This window comes from Lithobates pipiens, unplaced genomic scaffold, assembly GCF_037356315.1.
Source record: "Lithobates pipiens isolate NorthernLeopardFrog02 unplaced genomic scaffold, aLitPip1_a1.2 Scaffold_16, whole genome shotgun sequence".
Lineage (NCBI taxonomy): Eukaryota > Metazoa > Chordata > Amphibia > Anura > Ranidae > Lithobates > Lithobates pipiens.
Window position 1 is genome coordinate 386136891 of NW_027507748.1, and position 24144 is coordinate 386161034.

Below are 24144 nucleotides of genomic sequence, written 5' to 3' on the forward strand. Positions count from 1 at the left end.
GGGAAAGCGCCACGAGTAACGCATATCTTTTTCCCTCAACTTTTCAAGCAGAGGACGTAGAGCCCTTCGGTTTCTCAAAGTTATTTGGGACAAGTCCTGGAAAAGTTTTATATTCTCCCCGTTGAACACTATTTGGTCGTTCCTACGGGCCTTGGTCATTACATCCTCCTTAAGTGTAAAGCTCTGTAAGCAACAAATGATATCGCGTGGGGGTAGGGTATCAGGGCCCCTCGCTCTGAGTGCTCTGTGCGCTCTAACGAAGTCAATAACCGAGTCCTCCGGACGTTCGAGTAGAGTATTGAAAACCCTTTGTAAGACTGAGGTGATTTGGTCGGGCGCAACGGACTCCGGTATGCCGCGTACCCTGATATTATTTCGTCTCCCCCTGTTATCCAGATCCTCCAAATGTCTGTTCATTTCTATGAAATGTAGGGAGTGGGCCGTGACAACCTCGTCAAGTCTATGTATGGATCTGTCTCTCATCTTACCCGCCGTCTCTGCAGCCGCCATTTTTTCCTGCATGACCAGGAAACTGGTCTTTAAGTCCGTGATCGCTGCGGAGAACGAGGCCTTAATATCTGCTGCGAAGCCAGACATGTCCTCGTAGGTAAGTGGGTGTGTGGAGCGGTAGCCATGCCTGCCATTGTCCTCGGTAGCCGATTGCGAGTCCTCGCTGTATTCCTCGGCCGCATGGACCGGCGCCATCTTGTCCTCCCCCGGGGCCTGTAATGCTGAGGCCTGATTTTTAAAGATATCGGAGATATCCCGGCCGGGATTAACTGCTGTTGAGCGGCGAGGACGGGTCTGATGCTGGAGCCTGGCCTGCTTGCTCATTATTGTGCCTTTTGCCGCTGTAACAGACGTGCTGGAGCCGCTTTCCGACGGAGCTCTCCTTCTAGGCTGCCATCCCCGTTGCGCGCCAAGCCACGCCCCCCGTTTGTTATTTTCTATGTGAAGCATGTTTTGAAGATTCACGGACTTTGCAACACTTTATATGTTTTGTAACATTCCCGGAGGAATGATTTAGTGCATGGTGTGAATAATCACTTGTTCATAGGGGAATCTTAGATTCATTTAATTAATTTTGGATTTACAGTTTAGTTATTGTTTATTATTATTATTTCTTTCACAGGAGGTTATTTATTACATTTGTATTATTGAACACTTTATGATACATTTTGATGTATAGGATTTAGTGGTGGAATATACACTACAATTTAGCACCACATGTTTCAGCAATTTGTAATAGGAACATTATACACAAGTTATTATTATATTTTAAGTGGCGACTTAGGGGTAAGGGTGTTTTTTTCAGCGCAGTGGTGAATACACAGATGAGAGGGTGATAGTGAGTGTATTATTGGTTTACAAAATCAATTCATAGCACATTATATTTGGTATAAACTGATTTATTAAAAATATATAGCACACTCACGTGTATAAAGTCTTGGAAATAGTATGAAACAAATGCAGAGAATCAGCAGTATTTTTATTTGTACTGTTTGTACAAAGGAGAAATACTGCCAATTCTATAGTCCCTAGGAGAGACTGCTGCACTCTGGAAGATACCAGCAGAACTGCAGATCCTAAAAACTGGGAGACACCACAAGGAGTAGAGTGGATCTTTTACTGTTCTGCCCAGGAATGTTTGTGGCTTTGCGCCAAGGATCCTGAGGAGTAAGGACATCTGTCAGCATGCTCCTCTCAACCTAAGAGCCAGTTAGAGAGGGGAACTTGGAGCAAGACCAGAAGAAGGAAGCGAAAGTCCAGGCTAGAGTGCTGAGTCCACAGGCACTCGCTTTCCAGTATGGCTGGAGCAGCAGCATCCTCAGCAGATGAAGACCGAAGAACCACACAGAGTAGGTTCACCAGTCTTCATCTGCATCTACAGCCATCATCTACAGTTGTCAACTCACCAATCACTCTGCACCACAAAACAAACCAAGACTAGCTAACACAGTTTGCCGTCTGGTTTCTTAGACACTACTGTACAGCTGAGCAGTGCCACATCCTCTGTTCTGGATTACTTAATCAGCTCAGATCAACTTAACCCTTCTGTGCACTTGTTGTTTGCCCTTTTCATTACTCAAGTTATTCCTGCAAGAGTTCTTATATCTGTAAGCCACTTAACATCACCATTAGTACACCACCATGCTGGCAGAAATAACCTGTTTTTCCCTTGATTTTGGAGATTTTTCCTCCCTGTTCATAGTATTCACATAAATGTTAGCAATGTTTCACCTTCCAAGGGCAATGAAGTCTTGGCAGACTAGAAAAGTCCTTGCAAGTGGAAAGGTTACCTGAATCTATAATGGGGTTGCTGCGTCAAGAGCCAGTAAACAGAGCCAAAGAATATAAGGACACAGGAAACAAAGCAAATAGAGCTAAATGAAAGTATTCATACAATGTAGAAACCAACCTGCTAAAAAGCTTCCAATTTCAAAACTCCACCATTCAACGCAAAGCATCAGTGTGCTGGGGATAGCAAGGCATAAGAATATATCCCACTCCTGAAGACATTCTTTGGACCATCCTGAGAAGAGAATATTTTCCAAAACAGCAGGATGAACATGTATATCTAAATAAGCATAACTGTTGATATAAAATGAATAGAATATCAGCATTTTAAAAAAAAATCCAGCTCCCCTTTGTACCAATATAATATTAATGGATCTCGGCTGCAGAAAAATGCAAGCTTTCTTTGATTTTTGAGAGCAAGGCCTTATCCTTAGCCCTTGCTATATTTCTTAGAAAGCTACGCCCTGATATACAGACAGAGACAGAGGAACCATTAAGACACAGGAAGGAGTTTACCAGCTGAGCTTATTAGCATACCTTCACCCATCAACTGAGTTTTCACAGCACCCCCACCCCCCCCCCCACCATTTGGGCTCAGACTGCATGGTAAATTCCCTGGGGCCACATGCATCCCATGAGACACCCCTGATGTAGTGCAAGGGTCTACCTGATTGGAAAGAGAGTGATTGGATAGATGGTGTGTCCTCCTATTATATAGTTTTGGTAAATTTAAAGGTGATTGTACAATTAATATGTATAGTATATGGCCACATTTATACACCTAAAATTACCTAGTTGTGCTTTCAGTGTCATTAATTGCTAATGGCACACCAAACACAGAAACAAACACACATTTTACCACATGAAAAATTAGGCGAGAAATGTAGTAAAAAACATGCAACTTGCACCATGCCAAAATGTCCCATAAGCTACTTTGTCACGTGTAGTGTAATCCATTGAAGTCAACGGGCTGCCGTATGTGTGGAAAAACAAGCCAAAAAGCAAGTCAAAAAACATGTGCTCTGACTGTGGTAATGCACCAAGCTCCGTTCCAAAAAAAGTTCTGGGGCTTCTTTGGGATGATTGTTGCATCTAGGGCAGCCCATTCAAGTGAATGGGCTGCCCTATGTGTGATGAGTGAAAATGCTCCAAAACACCCAAAACGCATGTGGAAATGTAAGTTTTCACTACATGGAGATGTGAATGAGGCCTGACCACTGAGTTTCTACATCCACTCCTTCCTATGTACTTGAATAAAGATGACCATACACTATGCAATTTGATTGCACAATCACTGTACAATTTTCTTAAGATTTACTAGAACTTACTAGAATTTACTAGGACTATGGAATAGTTGGACACACCTGAACAATCCATTCAATTTGTATCAAATCAGACAGGCCCTTGTACTACATAACTGATAGGAGATTTAAAGGAGATCGTACAATCAGATTGTATAGGAAGTGGGTGAATGGTAGTATTGTAATGAGGGAAGTGGGGCCCAGAGTGGTGAACACACCCTCTTCTGTGACACAACAAGGAAGTGAAGGCTTCTGGGAGATGGCCTAACAGGAAGGGATGGAATCTGAAAATCCGTTTAAAAATGCAAACTAACTGACAAGATTTTATACCTAATGAGGATAAGGTAGGTGAGAGAAAAGCACATTGGGATAGCTAGGCCAGAAATGGCATTGGAAAACCATTTTATTTAATATGGAAACTAAAATTCTGCCCAAAAAGGTGAATTTATCCTTTAACCACTTCAATACCTGGCTATAGTCATATGGCGTCCGCGGTTTCTCGCTGCTCCTGCGGGCCCCCGCATTACCACATTACCGGTTGTGTCCAATTACAGCCCGTCACATGTACTGCCCACGTGCACGGAGCTTGTGCACACCCCAGGGCACGCACAGAGCAGTGATCGGGGGCGAGGCTTGTCCCCCTGACACAGCCCAACCCCAATCGCAGTAAAGAGCCAATGGCTCTTTACCACGTGACCGGCTGTTTCCAATCATAGCCGGTCACAGAATGTAAAAAAAAACGCGGTAACGAGATTACCGGGTTCTCCTCCTCACACACAGATTGTGTGTTAGGAGATTGCAGTAACATCCCGCTACCACTCACAGTGCACACCAACCACACTGATTGCCCCCCTAATAAAGAAGACCTATCACTACGCATAAAAATACCTGTCATCACTCATCAAAGTACCTGTCATCACCCATCATAGTACCTACATCAAAGTACCTGTTACAGCCCATCTGAGTACCCAAGTACCTGAGTATCTGTCACAGCCCATCTGAGTACCCGAGTACCTGAGTACTTGTCACAGTTCATCTGAGTAGCTGTCACAGTATATCTGACTACCCGAGTACCTGTCACAGCCCATCTGAGTACCTGTCGCAGTATATCTGAGTACCCGAGTACCTGAGTACCTGGCACAGTATATTTGAGTACTCGAGTACCTGTCACAGCTCATCTGAGTACCCGAATACCTGAGTACCTGTCACAGCCCATGTGAGTACCTGGGTACCTGTCACAGCCCATCTGAGTACCTGTCCTTGATAAAGGACTGAAGTATGCACCTCCCAAACAACTTAATAAGTTTGGTACATTTATAGACATACACAAATTTATTAGAAAAATTAACATTCAAAGGTATTTAACAACTAACCCTTTTAGGACTGATTATCTAGCGGCTACATCAGGAACGGTACATTCGGGGTTGGCTAACCCATCTTTATTTGTACCCCCTGTGCCCACTGCGCCAGCAGTAAAAATATTTAAGGACTTGGTATTAAACGACCTAGACAAATTGCCCGCCAGACGTGTAAATCGACCTTCCTTTTCCAGTATTGGTTTTAGGTCCTTGTGTGAACAAAAGGATGTCGTTATACGTCCGGCGGACAAGGGTGGGGGGGTTGTGATTTTAGATAGAGAACATTATGAAATGGAAATGCAGAGAATCCTGGATGAACCAGGCACCTATAAACGACTCCCCAACAATCCTACGAATTTATATAAAAGACAACTTAGGGATCTGATAAATAGAGGCTATGAATTAAAAATTTTGAACAATAAAGAGAAAGCATTTTTAGTTCCCATTGCTCCTCGAATTCCCACAATCTACTACCTACCGAAGATCCATAAGGATCCAGTAAATCCTCCTGGTAGGCCGATAGTAAGTGGCATTAATTCGGTCACTTCACGAATTGGCCGTTATATTGACTTTTATTTGCAACCCCTCGTCAAAAAAACTCCTTCCTATCTTAAGGATACCGGGGCTACAATCAGGAGGCTTGAAAGTATTGAGCCTTATGAACATTGCATTATGGCTACAGCAGATGTAGCGTCCCTTTATACATGTATCCCACAAGGGATGGGTATTGAGGCTGTTCGGCATTACTTAAATCTTGATGACTCTTTGGCATCATTCCAATGTGAATACCTTGTGGAGCTTTTGGAATTTGCCATGGAGCACAACTACTTTTGGTTCAATGATAATTTTTATTTGCAACAACAGGGGGTTGCAATGGGGGCAAAATTTGCCCCTAGTCTTGCGAATTTATTTATGGCTAAATGGGAGGAGGATGTCGTCTATGCCCAACGGAACCCTTCATTGGTCCTTTGGGCTAGATATATAGACGACATCCTCCTCCTATGGAATGGCTCTCCAGAGTCTTTGGTGAGGTTTTTTGATGATTTGAATCGCAATGACAGGGGTATTTCACTTTCAGCTGAAATGAGTTCCTCCAAGATTATTTTCTTAGATTTGCAAATAGAGATTGTGGACAGTAAGTTTGTGTTTAAAACACATTTCAAACCAACAGATCGAAACAGTTTTATTTCCTTGGACAGTTGTCATCACAGATCATGGTTAAGTTCAGTTCCACGCAGCCAATTTTTACGTCTGCGGAGGAACTGCACTGACCTTGATACATTTAAGACTCAGGCAGAAACCCTCAAGCAGAAATTTGAGGTTAAAGGATATGATGCCAGTATTTTGGATGGTGAAATACGGAAAGCTATTGACACCAACAGGGAGACTCTTGTTGCGGAAAAAGCGTACAGGGAGCCGGATGACACTTACAGATGGTCTATGCTGACATCTTTTTCGATACAGCATAGACAAATTAAAACCATTATAAATAAGCACTGGGATGTGTTGAGGAGCGATCCTGTTCTAGGCTCTAAATTGCCAGAACAGGCAAAGGTTCTCTTTAGGGGAGCACCTTCTCTACGGAGTTTAATTGCTCCTAATGTTGTTAATCCACCTAGGCGGCCATCGTTTTTCCACAATTTAACGGGCTATTATCCCTGTAAAAAATGTATTGTGTGCCAATTTAACATCGCTGGTAGGCACAAAACAACTGAGTTTACATCAACAACAACCAATAGAACACACACTATTAAGACATTTTGTACTTGTAGTACTAGACACGTGGTATATTTAATAACTTGCCCGTGCGGGAAACAGTATGTGGGGAGAACCACGAGAACGTTTGCAACTAGAGTAGGAGAGCATATATCCCTGATAAAAAGTAAGATTTCTAAACATACTGTCCCGAAACATTATAGAGAATGTCACAACAGTGACCCTACAGGCACACAATTTCTGGCCATCGACAAATACACACCCCCTTGGAGGGGTGGAGCTATGACTCGTGGTGTTTCCCAGTTAGAGACCTACTGGATATACACAATTCGATCTTATGTTCCGTTTGGTTTAAATATTGAATGGGACATCAACGCGTTCATTAATGATGGGTAGATCTATGCTGGTAATTGTCCTGATGGTTCTAGTTTCTAAGCCACTTGAATTTTTTGGGGTTCATCTTATGTGAACATGTTTGTCTATATATTTTATTTTATTTTTGGTGTAGCCGCTATTTATTTATTTATGTAATGTATTGTTTTGGGATAGAATTCTATCTGCCCTCAGTGTCAACGCATTGGTCCTTGGGTTCTTTTGTACTCACTGGCTTATACAGAATTACGGTTGGGTCTTATATACACATGTGTGTACCACCATGTGTATATCCATTCCTGATAATTTCAGGAATGGACGTTCCACTGTAAGGAGTTTGTGGTGGAAATCTGTCTATTCTGTACATTTTTACATTTTCGATAAAATATAATTTGGCATGCAATTATTTTTGTTAAATTTAAATTCGGCATGTATTTTATCTTTTTTATATGAGGATAGTGTATTTTTTATGTTTTATTTTTTTAAACGATTATACAAAAAATATTTTCTGTCCCCTTTTCCTCTTCTATTCGGTTTTTTTTGGACCCGGTATTATCAGGGGTTCCGGTTTGAATATGTGCGCTTCAAGCGCACATCTATTTGCGTTTCATTAGCAATTGGTTGTAGTGCGTGACTATCTGCTGTCATTTTTACAATAAAGTTTAGTTTATTTGAAGTGCGCTCCAGCGCACTTCTGTTTGCGTTCCGCTGCGGGTAGACGTCGGGACGTTTATCCACATCACTTCCGGGATTCGACGTGTCCTCACGTGGGAATTCCGGAGGCGTGGTGCGTCTTAGCCTTTGTTTGGCTGACATCACTTCCGTCGCAGCTCAGCGAAAAGCGGAAGTGATGTCGGAATAATTTGTGGGTTGGCCCTTTGATTGGTCAACCAGCTTACTGGTATTCGTGACCCGGAAGTGACGTACTATGCATAATGTCACGATCTTAATATACTCACCTCTCTTTACTCAGTAACGTTTATGAGGCTGGTTTTGACGCTTATTAAGTTAAGCTTTATTCCATCATTCGGTGATATATTAATACGGGGTCAATTATTAAATAACACAGTAACGAGGCGTGGAACGCACGCCGGAAGTCTGGTCGAACCGGAAGTAATATGCGGTGACACAGGCAGATCGAATTTTCGCCCAAATTAGTAAGTTAAGTATAAAAGGAAGTGGTCTGCAGTGGAGTAGTACCCCAGATGACGTCTTTTGAGGACGAAACGCGTCGGGACTCCTACTGCAGCTCTGTTTTTATGATAAAAGCGCTTTATTCATTTGGATTCATGTAAGTTCATTACTTATTTCATTAAATTTTTTAAAACGGATTTACACTATTGTGGCCCTCATTTTTCCTCCTGTATGAGTTCTACAATGGGCGTTGAGGTTTAAAGTGGAAGATTTTCCCATCGTTTGAATACTTGATTGAGAATTCCCAGGAGAGCCTTTTTATGTTGGACAACTCTATATGAGAATATTCTGAAGTTTGATTGATCCTTCGAATGTATATTCGTTTGGATCCATTCTATCTGGTAAGCCTACATCTTATTTGGTGATGGATATGCCACAGGGTGCCTGCATGTGGTCTTCATAGGACGAAGGTGGATGGCTCTTTCCCTCTCACGTGTGGATTGGATTTAATCGAATAACAGATTTTTTGGACTGTTTTCACATTTTTTTGGGTTCATTATAATTTTTTCATTATTCATGCAATTGCTGGGCAGTTTGGGCAAGCACTTTTGTATGTCATGCAATTTTGATACTTATATATTATTGTCACATCACTTAGTGGTTTAATCATATTTTATATAGCGCTACACTATAATTTAACATTTGGAATTTTCTTCACTACTGTATATCCTTGTGATTGTGTTAGCAGCTTTTTTGTATGTAATTTTTGGGGTTAGCGCAGTGTTGATTGTCATTGACAGTTTTTTTGGATACACAGTAAATATGAGTACCTGAGTACCTGTCACAGTCCATCTGAGTGCCTGAGTACCTGTCACAGTCCATCTGAGTACCCTAGTACCTGAGTACCTGTCACAGTCCATCTGAGTACCCCGTTACCTGTAACAGTTCATCTGAGTACCCGAGTACCTGGCACAGTCCATCTGAGTACCCGAGTACCTGTCACAGCCCATCTGAGTACCTGTCACATCGCAGCTGAGTACCTGTCACCACCCATCAGAGTACCCGAGTACCAGTCACCAGCCCAACAGAGTACCCGAGTACCAGTCACCAGCCCATCAGAGTACCCGAGTACCAGTCACCAGCCCATCAGAGTACCCGAGTACCAGTCACCAGCCCATCAGAGTACCAGAGTACCTATCTGTAGCCCATCAGAGTACCTGAGTACCTGTCACAGCCCATCTGAGTACCGGAGTACCTGTCACAGTAAATCTGAGTACCCGAGTACCTGTCACAGTTCATCTAACTACATGAGTACCTGTCACAGTCCATCTGTGTACCTGAGTACCTGTCACAGCCCATCTGAGTACCCGATTACCTGTCACAGCCCATCTGAGTACCTGAGTACCTGTCACTGTCCATCTAAGTACCTGTCACCACCCATTAGAGTACCCGAGTACCAGTCACCAGCCCAACAGAGTACCCGAGTACCTATCTGTAGCCCATCAGAGTACCTGAGTACCTGTCACAGACCATCAGAGTACCCAAGTACCTGTCACCAGCCCATCAGAGTACCCGAATATCTGTAACCATCCATCAGAATATCCGAGTACCTGTCACCAGCCCATCAGAGCGAGTACATGTCTCCGGCCCATTAGAGTACCCGAGTACCTATCTGCAGCCCATGCTTCATAGAATATATGTTTGGGTGTTTGCTTTCCAAAATGGGGTCATTTTGTAGGTAATTCCACTGTCCTGGTGCTCGAGGACCTTCAAAAGTGTGATGGGTAGGAATGAAATGAGGTGTCATTTATGCTCCTAGAACGACTGGAGGTACTACTTCAATGTTGGGCCTCTGTATGTGACCAGACTGTGTAAAAGTCTCACACACGTGGTGTCGCCATACTCAGTAGAAGTAGAAGAATATGTTTTGGGGGGTAATTTTTGCTATATACAGGCTATGTGTTATCTTATCTTAAATATCTTATAAATTGACAACTTTCTGTAAAAAAAAAAAAGATTTTCATTTTCTTTCCAAATTTTCTGAAGACTTGTGTAAAAAAATTAACCGTTCAAATGACTCACAATGCCTCATAGAATAGACGTTGGGATGTTTGTTTTCCAAAATGGGGTCATTGTCCTGGTGCTCCAGGCCTTCAAAAGTCTAATAGGTCATTAGGAAATTAGAGGAGTAATTTATGCTCCAAAAACACCTGATGGTGCTCCCTGCATGTTGGGCCTCTGTATGTGGCCAGGCTATGTGAAAGTCTCACACATGTGGTATTGTCATACTCAGGAGTAGCAGAATGTGTTTAGGGTGTCATTTTTTCTATATACATGCTTTGAGTTATAAATATCTTATAAACTGACCACTTTGTGTAAAAAAAATATGTTTTCATTTTCTTTCCACATTTTCCGAAGACTTGTGGAAAAAAATTAACCGTTCAAAAGACTCATTATGCCTCATAGAAAAGACGTTGGAGTGTTTGCTTTCCAAAATAGGGTCATTTGTGGGTAATTCCAATGTCCTGGTGCTCCAAGGCCTTCACAAATGTAATAGGTTGTTAGGAAATTAGAGGAGTAATTTATGCTCCTATAACCCCTGATGGTGCTCCCTGCATTTTGGACCTCTCTGTGTGGCCAGGCTGTGTAAAAGTCACACACATGTGGTATCGCTATACTCGAGAGGAGTAGCAGAATGCATTTTGGGGTGTAATTGGACGTATGCATATGCTGTGTGTGAGAAATAACTTATTATGACAATTTTGTGAAAAAAAAATCTTAATTTTCCCAAGAATTGTGGGAAAAAATGACAATGTCAAAAAACTCACCATGCCTCTTACTAAATACCTTTGATTGTCTACTTTTCAAAAAGGGGTCATTTGGGGGGGGGGTATTTGTACTTTCCTGACATTTCAGGGCCTCGGGAAATTAGATAGGCCATCAGTGCATCAGGTGTGATCAAATGCAATCAATTTTTAATGATTTGCACCATAGCTTGTAGACTCTATAACGTTCACAGAGACTAAATAATATCCACTAATTTGGGTTATTTTTACCAAAGAGATGTAGCAGTATACATTTTGCCCCAAATGTATGAACAAAAATGACTTATTTGCAAAATGTTATCATTGAAACTAAAAAAAAAAAAAATGTTTTTTTCAAAATGTTCGCTCTTTTTTCACTTATGTCGCAAAAAATAAAAAACCCAGTGGTGATTAAATACCACCAAAAGAAAGCTCTATTTGTATGAAAAAAGTGAGAACAATTTTGTTTGGGTACAGTGTTGCATGACTGAGTAATTGACATTCAAAGTATGAGAGCGCTTAAAGTTAAAAATTGGTCTTGGCAGGAAGGGTGTATAAATGTCCTGTATTGAAGTGGTTAAAGTAAACCTGTGCATTGCCTCTGCAGTCAAGCCAGTTATTTATATTTACCTTACTTTTGTTACCCTACCATTCTGTTTGACTACCATGAGTGAGGACAGGAAGGCCAGTGCAAGATCCATGACAAAGCTTGGCATGGCATGTGACAGTGCTAGGAGCCTGAATAACCAGTGCTGTCATTCGGAATCGTGAATCACATATTCCCCAATATCTAGAAATACTGGTTATTTTTCTTCACTCTCAGTGGTTGAATGAAGTAATGGGGGATGAAGAGGTGGTGTTGGCAGACGCACTATTACAGTGAACCTGTTGCTTTGATCTGCAAAACTACAATAGTTTTTGATCAATTTTATTTTATTATGTTTTAATGTTTTCAAATGTATAAATAATTTTCTATATCATTATTTTCATTAATTGCACATTATATTAATTGTTAAAATACACTTTGAAGGCAGTCAGTACCCTTTTGTTCTAAGCACTACACTATTCAGTGCTGACTTTTAATCTTCTCTAGTCTGCGAAGGATAGTAGTGGGGCAGGGAATGCATAGTCAATACTTGCAGGTTAGCAGTAACGTAAACCTACTGCTTTGCTCAAAGAATATTTATACCTTTTCAGTGCAACTGTGTAACATACCTCCCCATGTTTCCACATACACTTTTTTACCAACTATGTATACAAATAGTGAAAGTGACCATATCCACTGAGAAAATGTGTTTGCCCAAGCTGAACCTCTGAAAAAAAAAATGTAAAAAAATATACAATTAATGTATTGCCAAAGTGAAAAATTCAGTATTTGTATATGCAAATATTAGGCAGTTCACTATGTAAATGCAAAAACACATTTAATTAAAGTAGACCGTGAGGGAAAATGCAAGCTCCACCTCCACCTATAGTGTCCAGGCATCTTCCCCCTTTAAAAAAACACCTAATGAAAGTAATTCTAATATGTACCTATAAAGAAAAATTCATATTTATACCTACCGTACACCTGTATTCCACCCATGGCACCTAGATGAGGATGACGTCACATTCCTTCTGGACAGATCCTGGAGAATACAAAGCAGCAAAATTCTCAGCAGAAGACACTCTTGCAATTGATTGTCATCTCCTGAGATTTCTTCTGCTCTGTATTCCGCTGGAAATATCCTGGAAGGGCCGTGGCATCACACCTAGCAAAACCAGAGACTGGAGTTAGTTAACTATAAATCTAACTTTTTTTTTTCCCCTTACAAGTACATTTTGGAATTACTAACATGAAATGATTTTAAAACAGGAGAGGGTCTAATTATATGTGTGCTGTGCATTCTACTGCAATATCTGCTTTAAATGTTAGTATTACAGCATGCTGTCCCTATTATTTCCTTACTCATCTCATCTCTCTACACCTAGTTTGTATTTGGTAACCTCATATCACAAAAGGGATATCTGTATTAAGAAAGTTTACTTTATTAATTCCATAAAAATCATGTTGTAATTCTCAGGAAAAAAAAAAAACTTCAAACTTGGTCACCATTGTTCTGCAGCTACACCTATATCATTATAGTAAACCTGCTACAAGAGAAACCCGAAGGCTGCCATCTGACCTTTGCTTCTCTAAATGTATTGTTGTCATATTCATTCTCTCCATGTTTAGTACTTTCAGTCACCTTCCTGGTACACACATAAAACCTATGGCTTCTTTAATACTATTGATCTACAAAAGAGGATTAGAGTGTTGATACCAGTCGGTATAGTAGTCAAGTCTATCTATCTTTATCTGTCTTATCCATTAACTTATCCACTTAGCTTATCTATCCATCCATTTATTGTCTGCAATATTAATGTTCATTTGTACAATGTGAAATTTTGAATTGGTTGGTATTAGAGTGTTCTCAATGTAAGAATGAAACTTAAAATATATGTGACATACTTACTCCACTCCCATCTTAAAGACGTAAATGAAAATAGCATTGACAACAACATTGATGAGGTTTACTGCTATACCAGTAAAAAACTGAGGCCATATAATACCCTAGAAAAGGAAAATGCATCTTTGTGTCATTGTGCATGAAAAAAAAAATACTTTTAATTTAATTCATTTTTATTTAAAAAATTATTTATTAGTACCGCAAAATACAACCTCACAAAAAAACTCACAATTTAATCATAATTACGGTAAGTTCCAGTGAATTTTAAAATATAAAACCTTCAACATTGTGAAATACAAGATACACTCTATGAAGCACTGCATGTATAAATAAATCAATAGTCACCAAAGTATATCTGCTAAGCTTAAACCACTTACCGACCAGCCGCTGTCATTATACTGTAGGTCGGCATGATCCCACGAACTCCGGTAGGTGTACGTTGCCATCTTTAGGCTAGGTTCACATTGCTGCGATGCGGGAACGCCGCAAATCCGCGACGTTTTCCCGCATCACATACCTCCCGCCGGCAGTTCACACTGCCCTATGCGGACGGCTGGGGGTGTCAATGTTATGTTAATGACACCCCCAGATCCGTCGGCATATCGCAGTGCGATCTGCCGACTCGCACAGGAATCGGATCGCATGGTGTGAACCCCCATGCGATCCGATTCCGTTGCGGACCCAAAAAAGGGTCCCGTGCGAGTTTGCTGCGGGACCGCTGCGAGTTCAGCCATACTATCTGTATGGCTGAACTCGCAGCGCTACGGAGATCGGATGTGATTTGCTGTGCGAATCACATCCGGTTCTCCCCCCGCAGCGGTGTGAACCCAGCCTTAAGGACGATATCGGCACGCGCCCTGCAAAGCGGGGGACCTGATGGATGTGGCCGGCAGTCATGATGACCGTCGGCCACCCACGATTACGGGCACGAGAGCCAGAACGGGTAAAAATCCACTTTTTGGACTATTATATATGCCACTTTGAGTAACAACACTATTGGCTTATATATTGATTGCTTTTTTTGGCTTACCATTTATTTATTTATTAATTTATACAGGCGATATAGTATGCACATTAGCACTTTATTCATTTGATCACTGGCTTTTACACTCATTTGATGAGTGACATGAACATTTGTTTATATATTGATTGCTTTCTTGGTTTATCTATTTATTTATTTATTGATATAGAGATATATTATGCACATCAGCACTTTATTTATAATTTTCACTGGTTTTACACTGTTTGAGTAAGGATATATTCCTGCATATTCATATTCATTTATTCACTTCTTTGCAGGAGCGCAACACCAATTTTCAGTATTCATTGTGTATTTATATGAGAGTGTTTAACTCATAAGGTGTGTGCAGCACCCAGTTAGGTGTTATTATTTTTTCACCTCATACACAGCGCAGGAGCCCATACACATACATTTAAAAGCATGTTTGCGTGTTTTGTGGTAATGGTTTCCCATGGTTCAAAAAGCTATACAAACAAAATATGAACAATTGAAAAAATTAGCAGAGTAAACAGATGGTGGGAGAGCCAAACTAATTATGATGATTAAGTGTGTATCTAAGGTAAGAACATGAACTGGTATGGGGTTAAGGACCTCAAGAACCAAGGCAGGAAATTAATCAAAAGCCTATAGCCAAGATCTGTTATTTATGTTCATGCTAAATGTCAGAGCTTTTCTGGGAAAAAAAATATTTTATCATTTCTTTAATTTTGATCTATGAAACCAGATTTCAATTAGTTCAAATGACAGCACCAGACTAAGTTTAACTTTCCGAAGAGATGGAAAATTACTTTGATCTGCAAACAAGTTGTGGACAAGACAATTAAAGAAAAGGATCCTTTAGTCTCTGAACAATGGGGTTTCTGGTATTTACACAACACCTGGAAAAAGGGATGGGCTGAACATCCCCTGGTTCGGTTCACACCAGAACACCGCGAACAGGCAAAAAGTTCTAGCGAACATCCAAACCCTATTAAAGTCTATGGGACATGAACATGAAAAAGCAAAAGTGGTAATTTTAAAGGCTCATATGCAAGCTATTGTCATAAAAAGTGTATGAAGACCTGGGTACTGCACTAGGGGACATGTATCAATGCAAAAAAAGTTATTAAAACAACCGTTTTTTCAGGAGCAGTGATTTTAATAATGCTTAAAGTGAAACAATGAAAATAAAATATTCCTTAAAATATTGTGCCTGTGGTGTCCCCTTTGTCTGCCTGTAAAGTGGCGCATTTGTGTGATGTGCTTTACAGTGCCGCAGCAAAATGACATTTCTAAAGGAAAGAATGTAATTCAAACTTGCTTGCGGCTGTAATGTATTGCCGGCTCCCGGCAATATAGATGAAAAATCAGAGAAAAAAACAGCGTAGGGTCCCCCCAGTTCAGACCAGGCTCTTCCTGTCTGGTAAGGATTTTAAGGGGAACTCCACACCAAAATAAAAAAATTGCCACGGGGCTCCCCCCAAAATCCACACCAGACCCTTATCTGGGCATGTAACCTGGAGTTTAGGAAAGGATGGAGGGGACGCCCCCCCTTCTGAACCATACCAGGCCACATGCCCTCAACATGGGTAGGGTGCTTTGGGGTCCTGCCCAAAGCACCTTGTCCCCAAGTTCATGGGGACAAGAGCCTCTTTCCAACAATCCTGGCCATTGGTTGTTGGAATCTGAGGACGGGGGGGCTTCTCGGAATCTAGAAGCCCTCTTAAAAAAGGGGGCACACAGATCACCCCCCATATGAATGGGTATTGGGTACATTGCACCAAAAAAAGTGTCAAAAAGTAAAAACCACAACAGACAGTTTTTGACAAATCCTTTATTAAAAAAAGAGAAAAAAAGTGTCCCGTGATGTACATCTATCGTCAATCATTCCGCCCGATGGACCCGAAAAATAGAAAAAACAAAACAAAAAACTCTGCCTCCACAGGAGGCCTCCCCTGCAACTCCTGTATTTTTGGTTTGACAGCTCTTATATAGGCAAAGGCGGGGCCACCCACTGATGTAACCCGGATTACCCCACCCCCTCTGACATCACATGATGTCAGGAGTGGGCAGGGTCACTTGGTTATGTCACCGGGTGGCGCCGCCCTTGCCTATATAACGGCTGTCAAAGCCAAGAGACAGCAGTCGCCAGGAGGCCTCCCTTGGAGGCAGAGCTTTTTTATTTTTTCCTATTTTCGGGGTCCGTCAGGTGGCATCATTAAAGATGGATGGAAATCGCCAGACAGTTTTTTTTCTTTTTAAAAAAATGAATTGTCAAAAACTGTCTGTTGTGGTTTTTACTTTTTGACACTTTTTTTGATGAATGGTTAGCAGTATGTCCCTGATACCCATTCACATGGGGGGTGGGATCTGGGGTCACCATGTTAAAGGTGCTTCCAGATTCCGATAAGCCCCCCACCCAAAGCCCCAAACAACCAATGGCCAGAGATGTCTGGAAAAGGCTCTTGTCCCCATCAACATGGGGACATGGTGCCTTGGGTTGCACCCCAAAGCACCCTACCCATGTTGAGGGCAAGTGGCCTGGTATGGTTCAGGAGGGGGAGGCACATGCTCGTCCCCTCCTTTCCTGGCCTGCCAGGCTACTTGCTCGAATAAGGGTCCGGGATAGATCTTGGGGGGACCCCATGCCAATTTTTTAAAGAAATTTGGCATGGCGTTCCCCTTAAAATCTTTGCCAGACCCAAAAGGCCTTGTATGGATTTTGGGGGGAACCCACACTACTTTATTTTTTAATTTTGGGGTGAAGTTCCCTTTAAAATCTATACCAGACCCAAAGGATCTGGTATGGATTTGGAGGGGGGCACACACCGTTTTTTTCTTAATTCTTTCATAGGGTTCCCCTTAACCACTTTAACACACTGTATTATATACCCTGCACTACACTATATACCCTGCACTGTATTACATATGCTACACTGACTGCACTATATATTCTCCACTGTCTTATATATACACTACACTGACTGCACAATATACTCTGCAATGTAATATATATACTATTTTGATGGCACTATATACTATGAACTTCATTATATATACTGTATGGACTGCACTATACTGTATATTCTCCACTGTATTATATATACTACATTGACTGGACTATATACTCTGAACTGTATTATATATACTATACAAACTGCACTATATACTCTGAACTGCATTTTATATACTATACGGACTGCACTATATACTCTGAACTGTATCATATATACTATATGGACTGCACTATATAGTGTATGTAAGGGACGTATTGAAAATACATTTTATTTATTTTTATAGCCATGCTTACACCCTACTATATTGTATTAATCAAAGATTTTCTGCATTAGCAAAGAATGACTTAAATATTTTATTAGTCACATTAATTTTGTTTATATATACAGTATATATTATCTTTGTATTGGAGGCACTGTTGTTCATCTATCAATTAAACCAGGGGTCTTCAAACTGCGTCCCGAGGGCCAGATGTGGTCCTTTGCTAGCCTTTATCCGGCCCTTGGGGCACAATTCCTCCCACTGATATGAGGCACTGTTCCTTCCACTGACACCAACAATGGGGCACTATATCTTCCACCGATACCAATGATGGGATACTATTCCTCCTACTAATAGGGGGAATACTCCTCCTATTGACCACCAACCCTGAGGCCATATTTATTCTCACTTATGCTGGACCGTGACATTTTCTGCCCCTGCTGGCCACAATCCGACCCTTTAAGTCTGAAGGACAATAAAGTGGCCCTTTGTTTGAAAAGTTTGGAGACCCCTGGATTAAACGGTCGATCTAGCTGACAAAATTATTCATCCCTGACCTCCATAAGCAGAAATACAAATGTAAAATTGTTAACTGGGAGAAAATGCATGCATTAAACTAATATGTTAACTACAGAAATTTTACCTGATTTTGCAAATATCTGAATTGCAGCTGATGAAGAAATACTGCCTGTAGTAAAAATTAGAAACATAGTACAATTTACCACAATTTACCACATAAACAGTGAAACAGAAAGAAGCATTTTTTTGCTGTCTGTGACTCTATTGGGTAAGCTTTCCCATTACTTTCTGTCCAAATGATGGTGATCCCTGAGACAAGAATTGAAGGTAAGTGCTCATGTCAACAGGCAATGTTTTTTTTGTATTTGACATGAATTTGAAATGCACATTAAATGCAGGTCAGGGAAAATGAGATACCGTAAAATATTTTTTTTAATAAAAACTGAGGGACACCGAAATTTCTGAATTTTTAAACATTTAGGTTACATGCTGTTGCCTACAAAAGGTTTGAACACTGGCAAACAAAAAAGCCCTTAAAGGTCAGCCTCTGAATAACCTTGGTTTTAATGCCACACGTAAAAAAGCAGTAAATAAGGCTAATAAACACAGAGGGATGAGGCATGTGTCCCTCAAAGGATTTCAAGAAAAAGATTTGACAGTAAGTTCAAAAAAATCTTTTTTTTTCTTATTGCACATCGAGGAATAGGAATCCAGCAATTCTGAAACAGTTGGGTCTGCGACAAAAGTGCTGAAGTTCCCAACAGGAGAGGGGAACTTCTAATGATCCAGGGGAGTTACTAGACATGTGCAATTTGTTTTGGTCCGAAAACAAATTCGGACAAATTTTTGGTAATGAATTTAGTTGAAATCCATTAAAATTAGTTTCATTTATTAGTTTTCTAATGAATTCCAACTTTTCAGAACATTTAGAATTTGGATTGGTCAAAAAATGATCGACTGATTTGAATTCTGTGTGAAAAAATAGCTGGTTGTTAAGCCAGCCGCCCATGTTCTTAACAACCAGGAGTCATCATCTGACTCACCCACTGACAGGTGAATGTAAAGAAAAGAGTGCCGGCATTGCCTGGCAATAGAAAAATGTTTTAAAAAATGGTGTAGAGTCCCCCCCAAGATCCATACCAGACCCTTATCCGAGAATGCAGCCGAAAGCACCTGCTCCCCATGTTGATGGGGACAAGGGCCTCTTCCCGACAACCCTGGCCAGTGGTTGTTGAGGTCTGCAGACAGGGGGCTTATCAGAATCTGGAAGCCCCTTTTAACGAGTGGGCCCCCGGGATTCCAGCCCACCCCCTTTGTGAATGGGTATCAGGTACATCGTACCCCTACCCATTCACCAAAAAAGTGTCAAAAAAGTAAAAACCACAAGAAACTGTTTTTGGAAAGTCCTTTAAAAAAATAAAAAAAAATAAAAAAATTGCGTCCCTCAATGTACATCTATCGTCAATCACTACGCCCGCCGGAAATGAAAAATGTATAAAAATAAAAACGCTCTGCCTTCTGGGAGGCTACCCGTCGTATGCCCGCTCTGTGCCTTGGCAGTTCGTATATAGGTAAGAGGCGGGGCCATCTGGCTGCGTCAGTAGATGGCACCCCCACCTCCTGACGTCACATGATGTCACATGACATCAGAAGGGTGGAGGCATTGCCAACTTTATTATCAATCCCACTATTCCACTTAGTGAAGGTTCACTTATTTACCTACAGGTTTTATTCTGTTTAGGAAGGACCATTTCTCATATCCCCCCTCAAAAGAGGGCTAAACCAGTTTAGTGTCATAGACAAATTATATCTTGTTGATTTTGTGAAAATAATTTCAGTGTAGGCTTATTACCTATATAAGAACTATCAAAATGCAGAGCGGGCATATGGTGGGAGGCCTCCCTGAAGGCGGAATATTTAAATTTTTTCTATTTTTCTTTGGGTCCGGCGGGCATTTGTGATTCATGATGGATATACATCTAGGGACATTATATTTTCATATTTAAATTTTTTAAATAAGGGACTTGCCAAAAACTGTTCCTTTTTTCTTTTTTGGTAAATGGGTAGGTGTACCCAATACCCATTCACAAAGGGAGGGATCTGGGGTTGTCAGAAAGAGGCCCTTGTCCCCATCAACATAGGGACAAGGTGCTTTGGGGTGCAAGGGCTCACCACCTCCCCCATGTTGAGGGCATGTGGCCTGGTATGGTTCAGAACGAGTGAGCGCCCCCCTTTCCTGACCTGCCAGGCTGCATGCTCGGATAAGGGTCTGGTATGGATTTTGTGGGGGGGACCCTAAGCCATATTTTTTAACATTTTTTTTATTGCCGAGAAATGTCTGCATTCTTCATCTTTACATTCATCTGTCAGTGGGGAAGTCTGCTGACAGATGATGACTCATGGTTGTTAAGGTTGCGTGCAGCCAGCTTCCCGGCCCAAGGCTTAATAATCACACAGAATTGGGATCGGTCAATCATTTTTAGACTGATCCGAATTCTAATTGTTCTGAAATTCATTAGAATGTTAATTGATTAAACTAATTTTAGCGAAAACAAAACTAAATTTTTACAAAAACAAAATGAAACTATACAAATTCTGTAACGAAATTAGTAACATAACGCATCTATCTGAAAACAAATGTTTCCATCCTGCACATGTCTAGGAGGTACATATGATTGGGTATAAACAGTGCAGTGCTAAACATAAATCATATAGATATGAGTAGTAGTAATAAATAGTGAATAATTAGCGATTATCAGTTAAAATCGACAGAACGTAGACAGGACAGTAGACCCAGTAGTGGGTCTACTGTCCTGTATATGCCACTACAACTTGATTTTTCCATGCATCATTCAATCCATGCTTTTTGACGTTTACTGAAATGTGAGTGATCTACCTTTTTATCAAAATAAATTTTATGTATAATTTTACACTATGTCGAGTCTTCTATCCTTTCTCCTTGGATCTACAGTATGTCCTAATGAAGTGCTGATGAGAAGATTCCAATTTTGACTCTGAAAGGCCCTTTATGTCTACACACAATATTATATTGGCTCCGGTGGCTGTTGGCAAATCTTTCTAACATCATAAGGTCTATTGGAGAAGATTACAGCAAACCGTTCATATCTAGGTGTTGAGACACCACTGCCTGTTTGACCCATTAAGTGTATTATACAAGCCTTCTTATATCATATTTGGTGGCAGAATTTTGGTGGTGATTCCTTTTATTCTTGGGTGATTGATCATCACTATTTGGCATCACAAACTCTATGGACTTACTATTTCCATATACAGTGGTGTGAAAAAGTGTTTGCCCCCTTCCTCATTTCCTGTTCCTTTGCATGTTTGTCACACTTAAGTGTTTTTCGGAAAAAACAAACCAATTTAAACAATAGTCAAGGACAACACAAGTAAACACAAAATGCAATTTGTAAATGAAGGTGTTTATTATTAAAGGTGAAAAAAAATCCAAACCATCATGGCCCTGTGTGAAAAAGTGATTGCCCCCCTTGTTAAAACATACTATAACTGTGGTTATCCACACCTGAGTTCAATTTCTCTAGCCACACCCAGGCCTGATTATTGCCACACCTGTTCACAATCAAGGCATCACTTAAATAGGAGCTGCTTGACACAGTAAGGTCCACCAGAAGATCCTTAAAAGCTACACATCATGCTGAGACCCAAAGAAATTCAGGAACAATTGAGAAAGAAAGTAATTGAGATCTATCAGTCTGGAAAGGGTTATAAAGCCATTTCCAAAGCTTTGGGAATCCAGCGAACCACAGTGAGAGCCATTATCCACAAATGGCGAAGACATGGAACAGTGGTGAACCTTCCCAGGAGTGGCCGGCCGCCCAAAATTACCCCAAGTGCGCAGCGACGACTCATCCAAGAGGTCACAAAAGACCCCACAACAACGTCCAAGGAACTGCAGGCCTCACTTGCCTCAGTTAAGATCAGCGTCCATGCCTCCACCATCAGGAAAAGACTGGGCAAAAATGGCCTGCATGGCAGAGTTCCAAGGAGAAAACCACTGCTGAGCAAAAAGAACATCAAAGCTCGTCTCAATTTCTCCACAACACATCTTGATGATCCCCAAGACTTTTGGGACAACATTCTGTGGACCGATGAGACAAAAGTGGAACTCTTTGGAAGGTGTGTGTCCAAGTATATCTGGCATAGAAGGAACACTGCATTTCATAAAAAGAACATTATACCAACGGTAAAATATGGTGGTGGTAGTGTGATGGTCTGGGGCTGTTTTGCTGCTTCAGGACCTGGAAGACTTGCCGTGATAAAAGGAACTATGAATTCTGCTGTCTACCAAGAGATCCTGAAGGAGAATGTCCGACCATCTGTTTGTGTACTCAAGCTGAAACGAACTTGGGTTCTGCAGCAGGACAATGATCCTAAACACACCAGCAAGTCCACCACCGAATGGCTGAAGAAAAACAAAATGAAGACTTTGGAGTGGCCTAGCCAAAGTCCTGACCTGAATCCTATTGAGATGTTGTGGTATGACCTTAAAAAGGCCATTCATGCTCGAAAACCCTCTAATGTAACTGAATTAGGACAATTCTGCAAAGATGAGTGGGCCAAAATTCCTCCAGGACGCTGTAAAAGCCTCATTGCACGTTTTCGCAAACACTTGGTTGCAGTTGTTGCTGCTAAGGGTGGCCCAACCAGTTATTAGGTTTAGGGGGCAATCACTTTTTCACACAGGGCCATGATGGTTTGGATTTTTTTTCACCTTTAATAATAAACACCTTCATTTACAAATTGCATTTTGTGTTTACTTGTGTTGTCCTTGACTATTGTTTAAATTGGTTTGATGTTCCGAAACACTTAAGTGTGACAAACATGCAAAGGAACAGGAAATGAGGAAGGTGGCAAACACTTTTTCACACCACTGTATGTAATTATGAGTTCTCTTATTGTGTTATTAATTCTTTCTCACATAGTGGTTCACTATTTATTATTACTACTCATATCTATATGATTTATGTTTAGTGCTGCACTGTTTATACCCATTTCTTTTGCACAAGTTGTCCCTTGTAGTGCTGGCTGCTTTGTATTAGTTTTTATTTTTACCATTTGAACACCAAACGCGGTTTAAAACTACCGTATATACTCGAGTATAAGCCGAGATTTTCAGCCTCTTTTTTGAGGCTGAAAGTGCCCCCCTCGGCTTATACTCGAGTCATCGCTGTCTGCCCGCTCGATCAGCGTGTCGAGCAGACAGACAGCGGCCATTCTGATTCAAAAGCCGCGCCTCCGGCTCCGCCTTCGCCTGTGATAGGCGGAACACTGAATTTCCCAGCAGCCTGTGTTCCGCCTATCACGGGCATCCGCTCATCCTCGTACTACGGACGAGGATGATACGACGTCCGTGATAGGCGGAACACAGGCTGCTGGGAAATTCAGTGTTCCGCCTATCACAGGCGAAGGAGGAGGCGCGGCTTTTGAATTTAACAATGGCCGCCGACGAAGAGGGCACGGGACGGAGGCAAGGCAACGCACGGCACGGGACAGGACGGGACGGGACGGGACGGGACGAAGGCAAGGCACGACACGGGACGGAGGCTCGGGACAAAGGCTCGGGACAAAGGTAGGCTGGACACACACACACACACACACACACACGGATGGAGACACACACACACGGATGGATGGATGGATGGAGACACACACACACACAGGGATGGATGGATGGATGGATACACACACACACAGGGATGGATGGATGGATGGAGACACACACACACAGGGATGGATGGATGGATGGATGGAGACACACACACACACAGGGATGGATGGATGGATGGAGACACACACACACAGGGATGGATGGATGGATGGACACACACACACACA

At 41.4% G+C, this 24144-nt stretch overlaps 1 protein-coding gene across 1 annotated transcript in view; it reads right to left on the minus strand.

Annotated features, from left to right (window-relative positions):
* The window catches only part of LOC143983034 (multidrug and toxin extrusion protein 2-like), a 284277-nt gene that overhangs the window by 170720 nt on the left and 89413 nt on the right, over positions 1–24144 (minus strand). The window contains exons 6-9 of the mRNA XM_077482261.1: positions 18392–18436; positions 13479–13576; positions 12199–12296; positions 2420–2533 (exon numbers count right to left, since the gene is read on the minus strand). Of these exons, the coding sequence (XP_077338387.1) occupies positions 2420–2533; positions 12199–12296; positions 13479–13576; positions 18392–18436 (355 nt within the window). The remainder of the gene's footprint in view (positions 1–2419; positions 2534–12198; positions 12297–13478; positions 13577–18391; positions 18437–24144) is intronic.